At 36.4% G+C, this 17,550-nt stretch overlaps 1 protein-coding gene across 1 annotated transcript in view; it reads right to left on the minus strand.

The window, feature by feature from the left end:
- Positions 1-337: 337 nt before the first annotated feature.
- Positions 338-17,550, minus strand: part of LOC131675721 (neurotrimin-like) — a 117,505-nt gene continuing 100,292 nt past the window's right edge. The window contains exons 4-10 of the mRNA XM_058954829.1: positions 14,174-14,332; positions 10,710-10,838; positions 10,425-10,562; positions 9,036-9,185; positions 7,992-8,048; positions 4,518-4,583; positions 338-3,319 (exon numbers count right to left, since the gene is read on the minus strand). Of these exons, the coding sequence (XP_058810812.1) occupies positions 3,150-3,319; positions 4,518-4,583; positions 7,992-8,048; positions 9,036-9,185; positions 10,425-10,562; positions 10,710-10,838; positions 14,174-14,332 (869 nt within the window). The 3' untranslated portion in view covers positions 338-3,149. The remainder of the gene's footprint in view (positions 3,320-4,517; positions 4,584-7,991; positions 8,049-9,035; positions 9,186-10,424; positions 10,563-10,709; positions 10,839-14,173; positions 14,333-17,550) is intronic.

Below are 17,550 nucleotides of genomic sequence, written 5' to 3' on the forward strand. Positions count from 1 at the left end.
TCATTCAATAAATTTAGCATTTTATAAACATTCATAGTTGACAAACATTGCTTTTTAACATTTCTTTGGCCTAATAGTACTTATTGTAAGTAATTAACTGTGTTCATGGAAGAAAATCAATACTTCATTATGTGTGCAAACGCTTTTTTGTATCGCCAGTTTTGTTATTAATACTACTTATTTTAATAAATTAAAATTGCAAATGACCAAAATAAAACTTTAAGAAAATAAAGTTATCCTACAAGTTATTACAATAGCATGCACATTTATACAATATCCTATACTCGATAATTCATCATTAATTATTATAAGCTTTATAATTGACTGTAGTGAAGTATTCCTTGGGAGCTCAATCTTTAATATCAAATAATGATAAATTATCAAATTTATCTATATTCAAGTGTAAAACAATTCTAGTTATTTCTTAATTCGCTGATCGGTTAAAGATATGAAAATTTTTCATTTCTTCAATTTTCCATATACTTCTGTGATTCGCATATTTGTACGAAATCTAAACATGGCAAAGTAAAAATGAAAAAATGTTTTAATCAATTCGATTCTTATTGAAACAATTTTAGGACAGAGAATTTGGAATAATCATGGCTTGGCGAAGTGGAACCGAAAACCCCGAGCAATAGCAGCACCAGCAGCACGCGATAAAAAGAAAAAGAATAGAGAAGCCTGAGCGTGCACCCTCGAATGCGAGTGACGTGCCTGTTCCGGCTGTCGGATTCGCAATAATTATTATCAGTATACTAAGAATGTGCAGCATGCACAACGCAGTAGAGAAAGAGAGAGAGAGAGAGAGAGAGAGAGAGAAAGGAAAAAAAAGCGTGAGCTTGGGAGGGTTGGTCTGACGAACAAAGCGCGCAGCACGCGCGTACAGATTTATTTATTCCCCGGTCTATGTGCGTTGCACACCCCTAGTAATATATAAAAGCCAGGACGTCTCAACTGACAATGAGCGGCTTTAGTTCTGCGCCTAGGTCGCCTAAGTATCCGGGGTGGAGTTTATTTCGCATTGAGTCGCACGAGCGATTTGTGTATGTGCGTCATGCGCCGTGCGTACGCATTGTAAGCGCTCAAATTCGCGCGTTTGATGGTCCGTGAACGCATTTTTTGGTTGATATTTTCCAAAGCCCTGCAGCAGCTACTCTTCTCTTCCTCCCCCCCCCCACCTACTATCTACCCGACACTTTCTCGTTCTCTGTGTCAGTGAATTCCCCTTGATATGGAAGTTGCGCGCACGAATTTTTCGGTGTCGATTCGCTGGCTGCTGCGATTGTATCAGGATATTTGAAACGTTTTATTGCGAATTCAGTTGGGGGCTCTTACACTATAGCAGTTGTGTGAATCATTCTCATGCAAGGAGACTTTTTTCTTTTCGAGTTCGCCTTAATACAGCGTGTTTTCTAAAGCTCTTTAAAAGTGAATGACAATATCTCTCTCTCTTTTTCTCTGTCCATTTTAGATGATAATTGTTCCAGTTTCATTCGAATAAAGTACTTATGCGTATATCTATTCACATGATCCCGTATGCGTCACCAGAATTATCGTATCAATTCACCGGAAACATATTTGAATTTTATTTGAAAGAGTGAGAAAGAGACGCATTAAAGATACATATGAGCTCAAAGAGAGCGTAACGTTTGCCTTTTTCGCGATTGTCTGTCTACGATTCCGTCGCTACCGTTGCGCGTACTCGTGAACTACTTTTTCCATGCCTTTCAATTGACATTTCGACGGAGCCGGCTGAAAAATGTTGACGAGTGTCTGGAGCTCGTGCGAGCTACCTTTGATGCTCTTCCATTCTTTCTTACACGTTTCTTTTCAATACCCTGTCTCGCAGCATACTTTTTATTCCAACTTTTCGTTAGCCGCATATCTTTTTCGCGAATCACTGTCACAGGCGTGTATATCAGCGACGTGAGATATATCAGATACGTACTCTACTCGCATTCAAAAAAATAAAAATCGCGGATTTCTTCTTTCTACCATTAAATGTATTTTCGTTTACATAGATTGATGTTTGAAAGGTACTCTCAAGAGTATTTTCATGGTAAAGATTGATGCGGTTACTGAATACCTCATTTCAGTTCTCTTTCACACCTATTCGTAGTTCAACAGCTTTCGACGTAACTTACATGAGTCTTGATCTCTTTCACACAAAAATATGTTTCACTATATTATTCCGCAACACATTGAAGCTTATTTTTAAATGCAAATTAAATGCTTACTATATATCGTTCAATCAAAAATGATCTGAAGTAAAAATATTGAAGGGCGGCACTAACCAAACTGAAAGGTAATTGAGAGTATTTACATCGACCGTTCATTGCATTGCATTATATTAAAAAGCCGAACTCTCACATTCTTTTTCATGGTTATATACATGTCGATATCTCGCTAGCCCAGTGGGAATACGAGCATTTATCATATTTGGAGTTCAAAATAGGTCCTACATGCATTTATATAACATTCCTTTACCCAAAAAATATAATTTTTGTATTTCGCTCCGTTTTGCTTGGAAATCTTTCCAGTCATTATATTCTTTTATTATATAGAACAGATTAATTTTATACCGCTTTTATGAATTTCTCAAAATTGAAAGAATTTAGAAACATTTTTCTTTTTATTCGCAAATATCATGCATAAATTTAATCATGGAATGATTAATGAAATAAAATATGCCATTTAATTGACTGAAAAGATTTTAAATACTTGTTAAAAAAATCTCTAGAATGCAGCGTAAAGCATGGTAGGATATACAGATCAAGTATTTATGCTTATATATACAGTATCGCGTATTTGATAATATTAAGTGGCATTCGTAACAATTTATCATACTTTACTAAATTGGTAGTTTGAATATAAAGGCAGTATACGTTATACATACGTTGAAAGATTTTCGTCAGTACTTCTTTGTACATTGAACTGTTTCTTAGAGAAAACAGAAACAATAAATAATGTCACTGCCATCCCCATTGTCCATATATGAATAAATAAAACGGAAAGAAAAAAGAGACACGATCGCTCAGTCGAGGCTGATGAAAATAAAAATAATAAAAGTCCGACTCAGCAGCAATAGTGGGCTGTTGGTGTGGCTGGCGTGGTCGTGGAAGCTGAAGATGTCGTGGTTGCTTGGCCTCTCAGGTCGGTCGCAGCTGCGGTTGATGTCGAGGCGGCAGCAGCAGCAAAAGCAGCATAAGGCCGCAGGCAGCTACAGCCCCTGGGCTGGGCAGTCGACACCTTGCCTCTCCCGAGCTATAGTAATCCTCCTCGTTGTCCTCGTCTTCTTTACGACTCCGCTGGCTTGAATCTGCAAGGCATCCAAAGCAAAATGGCTTTACATATTGATATAGCTAGCAACGTGTGAAGCAAGTGTACGCATTTGCGCAAGCTTCATATGCGGAGAGATCGTTTTTTACGACGCTGCGATGCTTCGTAACTTCTTTGCTCTCCGGTAGGGTAAAAATTCTTATTAGTTATCACGTCGTTTCAGGGCAAACATGCTTATTTTTTTTTTTTTTTTTTTTTTTACATATGATGTTTTCAAATTACAATTTTTATTTTCAACTGATCTTTACTGTGCAAAATTATGTAAACAATATTGACATTACTTTCAGTTTGGGCTTTAAAATTTTTGATGATAAAATCGTAAATATTGAATCATTACCAATTAAAATCGTAATTCAATATTATTTAAGATTTTTTACTGTTTAAACGAAGGTTAGTGAAAGAATGATGAATGACAAAAATAATTTGAACAAAGCGTGTATGTTAGTAGTAGAGTTGCAATTTATTGTGGTGCACCTAAAGTACAATGAAACTGAATTTCTGTTGAGCCTTTAGAGGGCCGGAAAATGCCTAGCGGCGTAAAAAAAGCGGTGTTTTTTGCTACTACTAGATGAATATTGTAAAATAGATCAATAAAAGCTCAGTCACTCGTAAATAAATAATAATTATATAAAATGTATTTATTTCATCAGATGAAAGCTAAACAAAGCTAAAAATGAAAAATAGTGTATACGAATGTTATTTTGAAATTTTGAAAATTTTAACATTTGGCCTTACCATACCGGACCATGGTATGCTTTTAGACGCAATGGGTATGACCTATCAATATCCCAAATTAGTTTGGCCCTAACTTATGGGCCTTAGACCATATTTCTATAGAAAAATACGATTTACAAATTTTTCAAAATCCCGGTCCTCTAAAGGTTAATGCAAGTATATATCATGCATAATGCTATTAAAAAGTTATGATGATAAATCAAAATTATTGAAAATTTTACGAGCAGGAAAGTTAATTCTGATCTTAATAAACAGCCAACAATAAATAGCGTATATCCATCAATTCCATATACATATTTTGATAAAAGGAAAATTGAGAGTAGCGTACAAAACAAGTAAAGCACATCAACGAAAATAAAGTCTTGAATTGGAAGCGTTGACATGTAAATAAAGATATATATAGTTTCTGGCATAAATTATACGTCATATTTATTCACACTCACTTCTCTCTTTTAGCATATCCTGATTTCCCTCGAGATAGTTGTTTCCGGCATTCTTTCTCTGCTTACCTACAATTATGATACATTCGTTTCAGCTTCATTTGCAAGCACGACATCATGCAAAATGTGGGATGCTGTGTGGTGAATAAAGTCTCGGAGAATTGTAAAACAAATAGAAACCCATCGAGTTGAATATTCTTCTTTCGTACAACTATATACAATAAGGAAAAGAACATCTACAAATAAATCTATATTTACAAGTGTTTGTAACTCTTTTAGGACTTTCTCTTGTAACAGTCAAGTTAAAAAATTTACCTTCGTGAAAATGTTCGGTTAACAGCATTGTTTAAATTAAAAACTTTTCAAAAGTGATACATAGTCGTTCGAACATTATTAAACTGCATAGAAATAGTGAAAAAAAAAAAAATTATATATCATAAACTTGCATGAACTACACCATTACATAGATATAATATTAGAGTAGAAAAACAAAATTTCGCTGGATATAACTTTTGAATAAGCACCGATACCCATGTTTCTTAATAAAACATTTAATTATGACTTATAATCGCTAGAATAATATTAGATTTTCAAAAAAATGAAAAAAAAACGAAATATTTTGTGAAAATTATTTGAGCATATCTGACGCGCGTTAAAAAAGCTAGTTTGAAAATGAATTATCGATTTTAAATACCATTACACCCCTATGCTTAATTCTTTATACTGTAGAGGTAATAAGAAACGGAAATAATTTTCAAAGTTTGAAGGTAATTTAAAGACAATTAATTTTTAAGAGACCGTTCTTAAAGAAAAACTTTTTTGCTTCTATAATATGCGTTTTTTTGTTTGCGGTACATTTAAAATAAACATTGATTCCAATTTTTACTGAAAAAGCCTGTGATTTATTCATAACAATGTGTAACACAGAGGAAGGGCGAGTCTCGAGACAACGCCTGTTAATCTGAGCATGAGAGAATCTTAATTCCCAAATCGCTTTGACTTCGCGAGAGAAAAGACAAGCGTAAGAAACTTGGCGTTCGAGGCTGGAGGAGGCAAAAGTTCGTAAAAGTTAACCCTTAGCTCGTGCGACTACATAAATCTTTCGTCGAACAAGCCTCTCTCTGTCCCTCTCGCGAGTTTAGATCCGCCTTTTCGTGGCCAACTTGACATTTTGCATGCATCCCTCTTTTACTCGGTTTTTTTTTCCTTCAAACAAGTGATGACGTGGCTAGACGAAGTGTTACCAAAAGTTTAAGGAACACCGTTGGGAGCTTGGGTTAATCGCAATTTAATAGCCGACTTCAATATTTTTATTTTAGTATTCATCTCTAACAGCAATAAGAAAATAACCAATAATACAATGTCGAATCGATATCTAAAATTACGACCGAAAGTACCACTAGTACGTTCTACATCGTAAATGAACTTTCATTTATTTGCGATAATGCATTAAAAACAATAATGAGATTAAAGATGCACTGACAACCGCAAGATTAGCGTTGAAATGTTTATTATTTGAATGCTTGCGAGAAAATTCGCCAATAAAGTAATTATCGAAATAACATATCTGAAAAGCTTTTCTTTGCACTTTGATAATTCCATGCAAAAAAGTGACCTAAATCGAAATTTCAATTCCTCCTCGAGCCGGGCGCGCGCTCGCACATCCCATCCAGAAATAAGCTTCAACACCAAAAAGTACTCAGAGTCTGCTGAAAAGGAGGAAAGAGAGAGAGAGAGAGAGAGAGAGAGAGAGAGAGAGAGAGAGATACTAATGCAGATTCACGGGAGAGGAAAGCATATGACTGCGTGTATGTATGTTGCGAAAAGTGAGAGGAAGGAAAAATTATTACCGTTCTACGGCACATCCGCAAGTTCTAGGGAGAGAGAGAGAGAGAGAGAGAGAGAGAGAGAGAGAGAGAGAGAGAGAGAGAGAGAGAGAGAGAGAGAGAGAGAGAGAGAGGACAAACAAGCATAAAAGAGACGCAGAGGCGACGGTAGCGACACAAACTGTCCGAAAATTTGTTAAGAGCATGCACGCGCGGGGACACGTATATAGTCAGAAGCAAATTACAAATGTCGAGCACGAACTCGTTGGAAATCTTTTCCCCACTACCGCTGCTTTTCTGTAGCCACACAATATCCTCGGCCTTCTCAAGCTCGCTCCTTTTCGTTGAGGCTCAAAGAGACCGCGGCAAGTAGATTACACGTTCGTGCGCGCTCGCTCGCGCGTACATACCTAGGTCCCCCTGCCCCTCGTTCGCCTACATTTCGACAAATATATATATATATATATATATATATATATATATATATATATATATAAACATGCGCACGTACATATGCGGTGCCAGCAGCAGCAACACACGTGAGCAAGACGCGCTGCTGGCTGCTTACTGAAAAAGCCCTGGGCCTGCGGCCGCTGAACGCACGGACGTCTGAAAAGTGGCGGGAGATTCGCGGTTTGCAAAGTGCGCCGAAAGGAGAAAGCTATTTTCGTCGATGCGCCGCGTCGCGGTCCCGCACGCGCGCCAACGCTGTACTTTAGCTTGAATGAACGGATTTCATTGAGAAAACTGTACGTACGTTGATGAAAAAGCTGCGGCAATTGGCTAACTTAATTCAATATGTCTTTTTCTCTTCTTCCGTTTGAATAAAATATCTCATCGCCTGCGTTTATGAAAATACGAGATTGAGATTGACAATAAAGACCGCTAAAATTTCAACAGATCTCATTCTTTCAATTTCAGTATTATAAAAATATATTATTTTAGAAATCTTTAAAAGTTAACAAAAAAGCTGCGGCTTTTTATCGGTGTATTGGTTTTGTATATTAGAAGAAAACTATAAGTTACGACGCGTATATTACATTTTTATTGTTTTATTTTTATTTATAGAAATAAATTTCCTAAATTAATCTAGTAAAAGATATGTATCTTGCTTCTGAGTAAAAATTTTTTTTTTATTGTTGAATAATATAGTGATTTATTATAGAAAGAATCATATTCACTCGATTTTAATTATTGCTTTAAGTAGATTTATGGTGAAAATAAATAATATCTTTACCATCAGGAATTACAGAAAATAGATTCATATAATAAATATTCAACACTCGAACCAAAATAATTAACTGCCGTACTTTCTCAAACTATCAAACGATAATCCTGCACACCATATTGTGGTTGTGAAATCGTTGCACGTTTGAAATTGAATTTATTTTAGAAAATGTGAATATTAGCTGTAGACCTTGTTTGATTGTTATAGTGTTGTCATAGCTGTATGTTAACATGTTAGTTGATTCGACATTGATTATGTACTTAGTATGTTGATATTAATGTAATCTGATACAAGCAAGCATAGTTGTATAATGATGCACGTAAAATCAACTAATATTTACGCAACTCAAAAATAACGTATGAAAATGTTGCATTGTCCTGAGAACTAAGAAAATTAGATTTAATGATAATATATTTTATATACCTTTATGTTTCGAAATCTCCACATCAGTCGCATGATATCCAGAGCTTGCAGGTATTCCTAAAAAAGAAGAGAGATTGAAGCTTATACTTAAGCGTCGAACTGATATTTATGTCTTCTTACACGATAGAACTCTTGCCAAAATGTATGAAATAGTATTTTCTCAATAATAATCTCGTTAAGTATGAGACTTTAGCGTGGTAAATTTATTTTAAAGCGACATATTTAGGACCGCTAGAGTAATTGCAGCTTAGGGTTGATATTTCTACTATAAGAAAGTGCAAGCTTTTGTATTTATCATAAATTCTTGTGCATGAAATAAATACGATTCGGTCTTTCGTTCACGAATAAACATTACTTTGAATAACGAATAGTATTTGCAAGAAAAATAAAGTTACGAAAGCAAGTTGATCCGTGGGCAACATTCACCGAATTCAGTAGCGCACAATAGAAGAAATATTATCGAGGTCTTTTATGTATTCAATAGCGAAGCCATATATTCCTGGGCAACGGGCTTCTTTTGCAAGATTCGGAGGCAAGAGGAAGAAGGAGGAGAAGGAGATTTGTATCCACGTGCTTTCTGTAACCCGGTCGATTCGGCGAGCAAGCAGCTTGTGACAAAATTTATCGTTCTAAGAGGGGAACAGAGGCGGCCGCCGCTCTCGTGCTTAATAGGGATACAATGAATTTCAAGTCAAGTTTCTCTCTAGTAACGAGTACAAGTTTCCATGTACTTCGATGCATTCAAATCCCGTATACACCTACACACCAAATGTAAAACAATTCCAATCCAATTTTAATTGTAAATTGATTGTACGTGGGCTTGCAAATACAAATTACTTAATGTTGCGTGTATACGTAGATACGCGAAAATGAAAGCGGCTATTCAGAATGCCTTCTGTATTGCTGCTAATTAATGCGAATAATTTAACCCTCATTGTATATTTTACAAGTTTATTTAGTTCACAGCATACGTTTTACAAGCTTATCTTCTGTAAGTATATAGTATATCTAGCAAGAGTTTCTGACTTAATTGGAAATACTTACGGTATAGTTTGATACTGCCGTCGGTGTCCCCGAGGGAATTTCTAGATACACATTTGTAAGAGCCAAAGTCTGAGGCACTCACAGACTTTATCGTTAGCTTCATGACCACTTTATACGCACTGTCTATGATAACTGGTTCGTATTTTCCACCTGCATTCATAGATATAAATTAGTTATTAAGAAGTCAAACACAGCGCTATCATGAATGATAAAACGTTATACAACTCTGACATTTCTCACAAAATGAACTCATTATAGTTCATTTTGACTTCGTTGATAAATATTTTTTTTTAGAAATGATTTGTACAATTTTCTACACGATTCAAAATCAATATGAAACTTCACAATAGCTCAATCAAGGCGATGTAGTATACATCTTCTGACTGAATATACGTGATTTCCGTTAGTGTAAGTATAGTTCAGACCGTTGAAAAAAATATGTTCGATAGAATTTTGGAAAAATATAGCACAAAAAAAAATCAATAAATGCAAAATTTCATTTTTTACTTTCAAACTGAACTTCAGTATTGATTACAGAAGAAAATAAATCAAAATATTAATTATACAAACTTTTCTCCTTTAAGCTTTGACCCACTTTGAAGCAAGTTTGATTCAAGAGCATATTACATAATACAAGAACGCTCTGCAATTTGTATGTTTTGCAATGCAACACGAAACTCACTATTCATTTCCGGCAGGTCTGCTTGGCAAATACTAGATTAGTTCTAATGTCTTGTAGCTTTCTACAAGCATTTGTTTGATTTGTTACGACGGAATCAATCGTTCAATCATTCAATGACTTATATAATCAATATCACCTACGTATGTCGCATCTGACTTTCTTGTTTTCATTCCTGAAAAACATTTCCTTTCGACCCTCATCTCTCTAATTCCTTTTTCTCATTTCACCATATTCTTTCAGTTATTCGTATACATGCATTATTCAACAGCTAATTTCGCTCAAATAAACTGGCTAAAAGAAAACGTGTCAGTATTGACCTATTTAGTAGATGTAAGAGAGAAAAAAAAATTCATGCGAATGAAATATCCTGCGCACGAGCGTAGAAAGACGTTTTTATGGTGCACGTAATGCATAAAGTTACGCATTTTATGTAATACGACTCAATACATTATTAATGACCTCGAAAAATATCAGACTTCGTATACTACGCGCTGGTATTGTAGCTTTAACGTTGAAGGAAAATATATATCTAACATAGGATTTACCGCTTAATATCAGACAATGAATAGCGTGATGTGCGTTTACATTAGGGAGAATAATTTGTAGGAGATAATGTAATGCACACAGTCTAGTTTGTTATTCTATTCGTTATACCGTATCGGAAATATCACTTTCATGACTATTGAATTGATGGATATTTTGTTCACCTTGTGGTACAATCTCGTCCTTATCGCGAGTCCAGTAGTTGATGGATTTCGGATAGGCCTCGGAAATGCACTCCAGCGTGATTTGCTGACCTTCTCGCGCACCGATCAGTTGATTCTGTATCCAAATCATCGGCGGAACTGAAATCCATCGATTATGTCAATCAAGTGGATGCCAGCGCCGCTCTGACGCTTGATGAATTCGCACAGCTAGCATATGCTGATTTACGTTCATTTACCAAGCATACATACGCATCAATACAACGCATGTATACGTAGACGACTTACATTGTACCACGAGGGTAATTCTTTTGCTGACTGTCGGCGGTACACCATTCGATGCTATGCACAAATATGGTCCCATGTGTTGTCGATTCACCTTTGTAATGTTGAACGTCGAGCCTTCGACGCTTTGCACTGTTAGAGACATGAAGAAATAGATTTATATACTTTATGATGCTCTTATTATTCGTAATTTGAATGCTATGATATTTTTAAATCAATTTGGAGAACAATTTTAATATTAATATTTTGAATGGGTACTTGAAAGTACTTAAAACATTAATGATTAACTACAAATGATTACATTCAAAACCATTTTAATTTCATTATTTTGTAAATAATAAATTATACAAGTACTTTTTCAATTTTTATACACTATACTGCTTTAAATATTATCAAGGTTTCCAAAAGTAAACTATGACAAATTAAGAAACTAACAAATTCAACAAAGAAATGCTTCGGCAAATTAAATATCGCAAGGCAAATATTAAACGACCGAAAAAGTGATACAAAGTGAACGAGTCAAGCAAGCGACCACCCGAGCATCGAGTCACAACCCTAAAAAGTAATCCGTTAATCGTAGTACTCGTAACTTTCAAGCTCTGTCCTCTCTCTCTCTCTCTCTCTCTCTCTCTCTCTCTCTCTCTCTCTCTCTCTCTCTCTCTCTCTCTCTCTGCTGGCGGCCTGAAAATTCAATATAGCGATTCGCGTTGACCGGCTAAGCTGCAGCTAAAGAGCGCGCAAGCGAGATAGAGGCAGAAAGATAGTCGAAGTACAGAGGCCTGGCGCGAACAAACGAGCAACCGGCTGTGCACGCCGGCCCCGTAAATTTGGTTTACTTATCCGGAAGTCGTGGTCGAGCTGCTGCTTCTCTGCTCTGCACTTGCCGCAATCGAATAACCCCTTTGCCCTGAATATTTGCACACTCTTGACAAACTGCGCATACTGGACCCCCATCCCACCTTGGATGCCACTTTTGAGATGTACTTTTTTGCATTTAATGAAAAAAAATTAGAATCGACTCTCTTGTGTGGCCTCCTTCAATCGAATTGTAAAATATTGAAATGAATAAAAGAAATTCAATCAGAACAAATTTCAACCTAAAAATTCAATTTCTTTACGTGCTTTGAAATAACTGAATCCATTAAAATTTTTTTATTTAGCTTTAAAGGGAGTTATGTAAAGTATACATACAACAAGGCATTCAAAAGAAAGAATACCGAAAAGCTATGTAAAGAACAATGAGTATTTTCGAATATAAACCGACCAAGCAATCTATATATAACTAATAAATAATTTTCGAAGTAGATATAGAATTTAAAGTAATTTGAAAATAAATAAATTTTCCATGATGAAATATTTCGGTTCTAATTTTTTAAATAAAATATCAAAATAAGAAGTTGGACTGCATCTGAAGTAGAAAACGTCGGCGTGTAGTCGGACATAACTCAGTTGACTGCAACAATCCGCGCGGAACTTCGCGCAGAAGTAATATTATTTTTGCAGTGAGCGACGACAGTTCCATCATCAGCGGAGAAAATTGTTCGCGAACCACATTGTCGTTGCGCGTGAGGTCGCAGCAAGTTGCCACCATAATCGTCCACGTACAAAAGCTACGCTGCACGGTGAAAATAATTCGCTGCGTCCCCTCTTACCCACATACGCACGCGCACACGCCAGCTGTGAAAGCAAAGTGAAAATCTCAGGCTAATTCTCATGGGAGCATCTACACTTGCGCTACTGCTGCCGCTGCTGCAGCTGGAAAGTAAGAGGAAAGTGGAAAGTCCCCCCTCTCCCTGTGGTCGAGGATTGGCAGACGACCGCTAATGAAGCACTCTGCCAAGGTCCAAAAGCGAGACTGTCCTACAAAGCCGTGCCCACTAAAACTGAGCGATAATCCAAAGGATTCGAAGCTTTTCCTCTCCCTCTGTCTCGTGCCGCGACCGCTTGGCGGTTAAACGCTGTACTGGACCCGGTGGCTCTGCACTTTATCTCTGTGCCCTCGTGCTGTTCGTTTGTTTTTCGAGAACCCAGGGACCAGTTCCGCTTTTGAAGAGAGCAAGAGAGAGAGAGAGAGAGCCGCACAGCGATAGAAAAGCTTTTAACGGATTTTGCATGATTTACTTTTGAAACGACGCGGGCTTCAAATTAGCAAGCTACGGCCTTCCATTGGATTTAAGATTATATTTTCGAGCCGAGTCCTTAGGCTTCTCTACTGCGTCCAATTTTTAAAATTAAATATTTTAAACGTAGAGGAAGAATCGGATGATCATAGAATTCAACCAATAATTTTTCCCTTCAGCAAACCAATAATAGATGAATGAAATGAAAAACATTACTTTCCAAAACTTTGAGTAAAAGTCATGTTCCCGGAGAAAAAACGTTAGCCAACGAAAAATTTATAAGACAAATCTTGTTTACAACATGTTGTAATTTTTTCCATTTGAAGTAAGCATTAATTTATCAAATTTTTGGTAATCCACTTATAAATCAGTACAACAAAAATTTACACATTCATATCCAGCATTTGCTTATCAACGTCGCCATTACCTACATTTCCCCTTTCCTAGTCACAGTTGAACAAGCTTGAAGTGAAAAGCACCGTAGGGCTAATTTCCGGCTGCTGGTGCTCGCAAGCGCGGTGTATGTCGGATTTCGCACCACTGCGGGAGAACGCATATACAGCGAAAATCTGCCCGAGGAATTTCAGTTTGAAAGCTGACTGGCCCGTGCATACAAGTGTGTGTGTGTGTGTGTGTGTGTGTGAGTGAGTGTGTGAGTGTGTGTATGTGTTTGTGTTTGCCAATTTCAATGCAAATACTTCAAATCTCCACGTGCGCGCTTACAACACGGGGACCGAGCCCAAGGTCTTGCGACGGTTGCTTGTTTGTTAGCTCTCTAACAGCTCAGTTGGTTTGCTCCAACAACTTGCGCAAAAGACGCATTGCTGCCAACATATTTTTATTATGCAGGCTAATTTGATTAATTTTTGTATTTTTTGTCTAATAATATTAATACGTTGCATTGTTACATCGCCTATAAGTCGAAACTAATTCAGGTCACGAGAATATTTTATTTGATTTTATAAATGTCTTAGTTTGTTAAAAGTCGCTGAACAGAGAAGTAGAACACTCTGCTTATATGATACCGATGACGTACATTTATCCATTCGACGGATATTCTTGTCCTGCACAAGAAATGTGTCACTATGTCTATTCTACAATAGCTGATACTTACTTAATGAAGCATCTTAATATTAAATAAATAAAATATTCATAATTTGTCATCTTCACAACAGAGAAACTAATAGAGAAAAGAAATTGATCAACTATCCAATAGGCATTAAAGATATTCGTGAAATTTAGTCGTGATAAGGACAAAGTAGAGAGATTGCAGAGGTGTATACCCACGCCGTACATCTGGCTCGTGTCAACGTTTAAGCGGTCGTACTTGTAGGCATAATCGCTTACCCTGCTCGGTCTTGCTGAGGGAAATCTGACGTCCGTCCTCTCGGCGCCAATTTATAGTGGGTGCCGGCGAGCCCGTGGCAGCGCAGCGTAATGTAACGTTGGTCCCCTCTCTCACCACCATGTCAGTGCTAGTCTGATAGTCTATTATGTCTGGTGGAACTGAAACCATTCATGAAAAAAAGACGTATCTCATCAATAAATATTAAAGCTCATTTACGTATAGATAAATCAAATTAATTCTAGAAGATATTCGTTTAATTCCGTTCAATGATCAGACATCTTCTGCAAATACATTTTATTCGCTTTATTTCGTGTTAACAGTGTCGAAATATTCAAAATCAAAGCAATTATATGAAAATTATTTATTGACATATAGATGAGTATTTTGATGGTATTTGGTATCAGTAAGTAAATTAATGTTTAATGAACATACGTCAGTGAATATTGCATAGCGTTGATGATAAAATTGACATACCGACAGAAATAAAATATTGCCTGTTGTTCATTGCAAAGATATTTTAATGATGATATAAAATCATAGAAGCTTATTAAATCACAAAAATTTCGATAAATCAGCCGAAAGAACTGTTAGCTATTCAAAGTAATGACGTTTGTACCCTACAGCTCTACGATCGTAGTGTTAACGCGGTGCTCTAAATTATTCTGAACCTATAAATCACTCATTACGGAATCGGGGGCTCTTGCGATACGATCCTATTTCAAACTATAATAGGATTGAGTTCTTGTCATCATGGGGGCTTTCCAACACATGTGATGAATATTATGTATCATATTGCTACCCTTTGTTACTTTCAAAATTATTGTCAGCATTAATCCGATTTGTGTCAAATAATTATATATACTTGTTTATGCTAGCAGAAAGTAATGTTATAAGCAAACGACATTGAAGTTCCGTAAATAAAACTCGCGTAAATAGTTCAAGCGATGAGAAAAAATCCAAGACTAAATTTCGATGTCCGCTGTGTTTTCCAAGATAACCATGCGCTCGTTTGCTCTCATACGAGTGCATGGCTCTCTCAACAAAACCAATCGTCTTTTCATCAAGCTACTCGCGCGTGTTCGAGTCTGGCAATTACCAATTCAAATCTTCTTTTTCTTATCATTCCCTCTCTCTCTTTCTCGCTGTCACTCCTCCGGTTCGCGATTTACGTCAGTCCGAATTGCATTCCTTTATCTGCCTGGGGTAAAAAAATCCAGAGACCGATTTGTTCTTTCAGAGACTCTGAAATATCCCTACGGGACGAGAATATTACGTTGCCAGTGTTTTGTTTACGCTGGAAGCTGTCTCCTGACTCGAAATTATATTTTTTCAACGCTCGTCTGTTTTGATGTGCTTAATAAAAAAAAAAGCTTGAGCACAAGTCACGTTATTTCATCCAAAAATTCAATTTCCAACGATTTTTTTTTCTTTTCTCTGTGTACTTTTATATAAAAATTTTCAAATTATCTTTCAAGTTATTGTTAGAACATCCTCTCATTATATCGGAATGCTGTACAACACGTTTATCGTGGTTCTTTTCAAAGCTCCCTCATAATATCAAAATTACGCTGACAAGAGTTTCTTGAATGAAAATGAAAAAGTCTTCTTCCTAGCAAAATTTTTGCTTCAAAAATAGAATAGAAAAAGTTTGTTTGAATTTGGCAAAGTTATTGAAGCCAGATATCGGAATATAAGAGTCAAGGAAAAGCTTACATGTATTTTTATTCAATTTTATCAAGAAAAATATCAAATACTTTAACTAAGTCTATGCATTAATCCTTTTGAATTACAATATTAATAAAATTTGAAATCAATTAAAGTTTCAAACAACAATGATATGCAATCTGGAAGCTAACCGAAAAATGAATTTCTTAATGCCGATTCATAAATAATCATATCATAATTCGTTCATAAATAATATTTTTTAAATAAATATGTAGAGAATTTAAAAATTGAATTTCATTAACTAAGAAGCTGCAAAAAAAGATTTACAAATAATTAGATATTATTGTTAATGTTAAAAAGTATTCGATATAATAAGACTGGTCTCTGTAACACAAAAATGATCTCGAAACGAACGTAAAACAACAAATTGTGTCGTATGGTGTGCATCATATAATTTAACTAGTATTTCAATTTTCAATTACAAAGAATATATAAAATTTTGACTTCATCAATCTGACGTCATCAAATAACTCAGAAAATGAAGCAACATCGATCAAAGCACTCGATAACGAAAAAAAAAAAGGAAAGAAAAAACTGATCCGTACACGTATCGATGGCGAAATCGCCGGAACAGCGAAGTAATCACAATTTGGATAATAAACGATTTTTGGCGCGCGCGCAGAAAAATAACGGAAGAGAGCGAGCTGCATACAGTGCAGCAGCACGTTGTACACTCGGTCGATGAAGCTCTCATCGAGCGCTTTCAATCGTCACTGAAGCGTGTACCAGCAGCACAAAAATAAAAAGAGAACGCCCCGAGAAGGAGGGAATGAAATTGTCGTGCTGCCGCGCGTCCTTTTCTGACCATCCACCTATGAAATCTAACAAGCTGACCGAACGTTATGTCCTGTGCACTTTGTTTCAATAACCCCCTTTTAGTTTTCTGCTCTATGGCGTGGCTAATAAACGTATCATTAGGGGGATAGTGACAAAGATTCGCTTGGACAATGTAAAAAGCATCGCATGCATGAATCGAGAGTCGAGGGATGACGGTTCAACTGTTCGCATTTTTTTCTTTATGTTCGGTAGCACAGCAAAGACTGCGCAATAAAGCGGAATGATAACGTGGAACATCATATCCGCAGGAAGACCGGCAGCGTTAACGCGTCCTTTCCCGTTGGCTCGCTCACTCGCTCGCGATGGTGTGTTGTGCGTTCGCTCTTTTCTCGCTCGCTCGTATTTCGTGTCCCGCGGGCAGCTCTATCCCGAACTTATTTAGTTCCGCTCGCTCTATCTCCTCTCTCACTCTTCTTCTCTTCTTATTCTTTCTCGACGCGACGGCTTGCTTTTATTTCCACTGCCCTTTTTCCACTTTTCCGCAAGCTTAGTCCCTTTCTGATTCTCCTTTTGTTAGATTTTTATACGCCTTTATTTTTCCTTTTTACCTCGTCCCCTACTCCGTGTAATATCTATTTGTCCTATTTTTTCTAAGGCTGTAATAAACTTTTTGTTGTTGCCTTTTTCAACTTGAAATCCTTACTTTGATGTTCGGCCTTTAGTCGATAAGTAATTTTGTGTACCTACTGTTTGCAGATCATCTTCGAGGTTTGCCAGACAACAAATTCTAGAATCGATATGTTTACTTGGTAGCTTTGGAGCAAAGCTATTCGAAAGATTTTTATATTGGTTAGTCTATTTATAAAGGAAGAAA

Source organism: Phymastichus coffea, unplaced genomic scaffold (assembly GCF_024137745.1).
Source record: "Phymastichus coffea isolate CEN01 unplaced genomic scaffold, Cenicafe_Pcof_1.1 PCOF00028, whole genome shotgun sequence".
NCBI lineage: Eukaryota > Metazoa > Arthropoda > Insecta > Hymenoptera > Eulophidae > Phymastichus > Phymastichus coffea.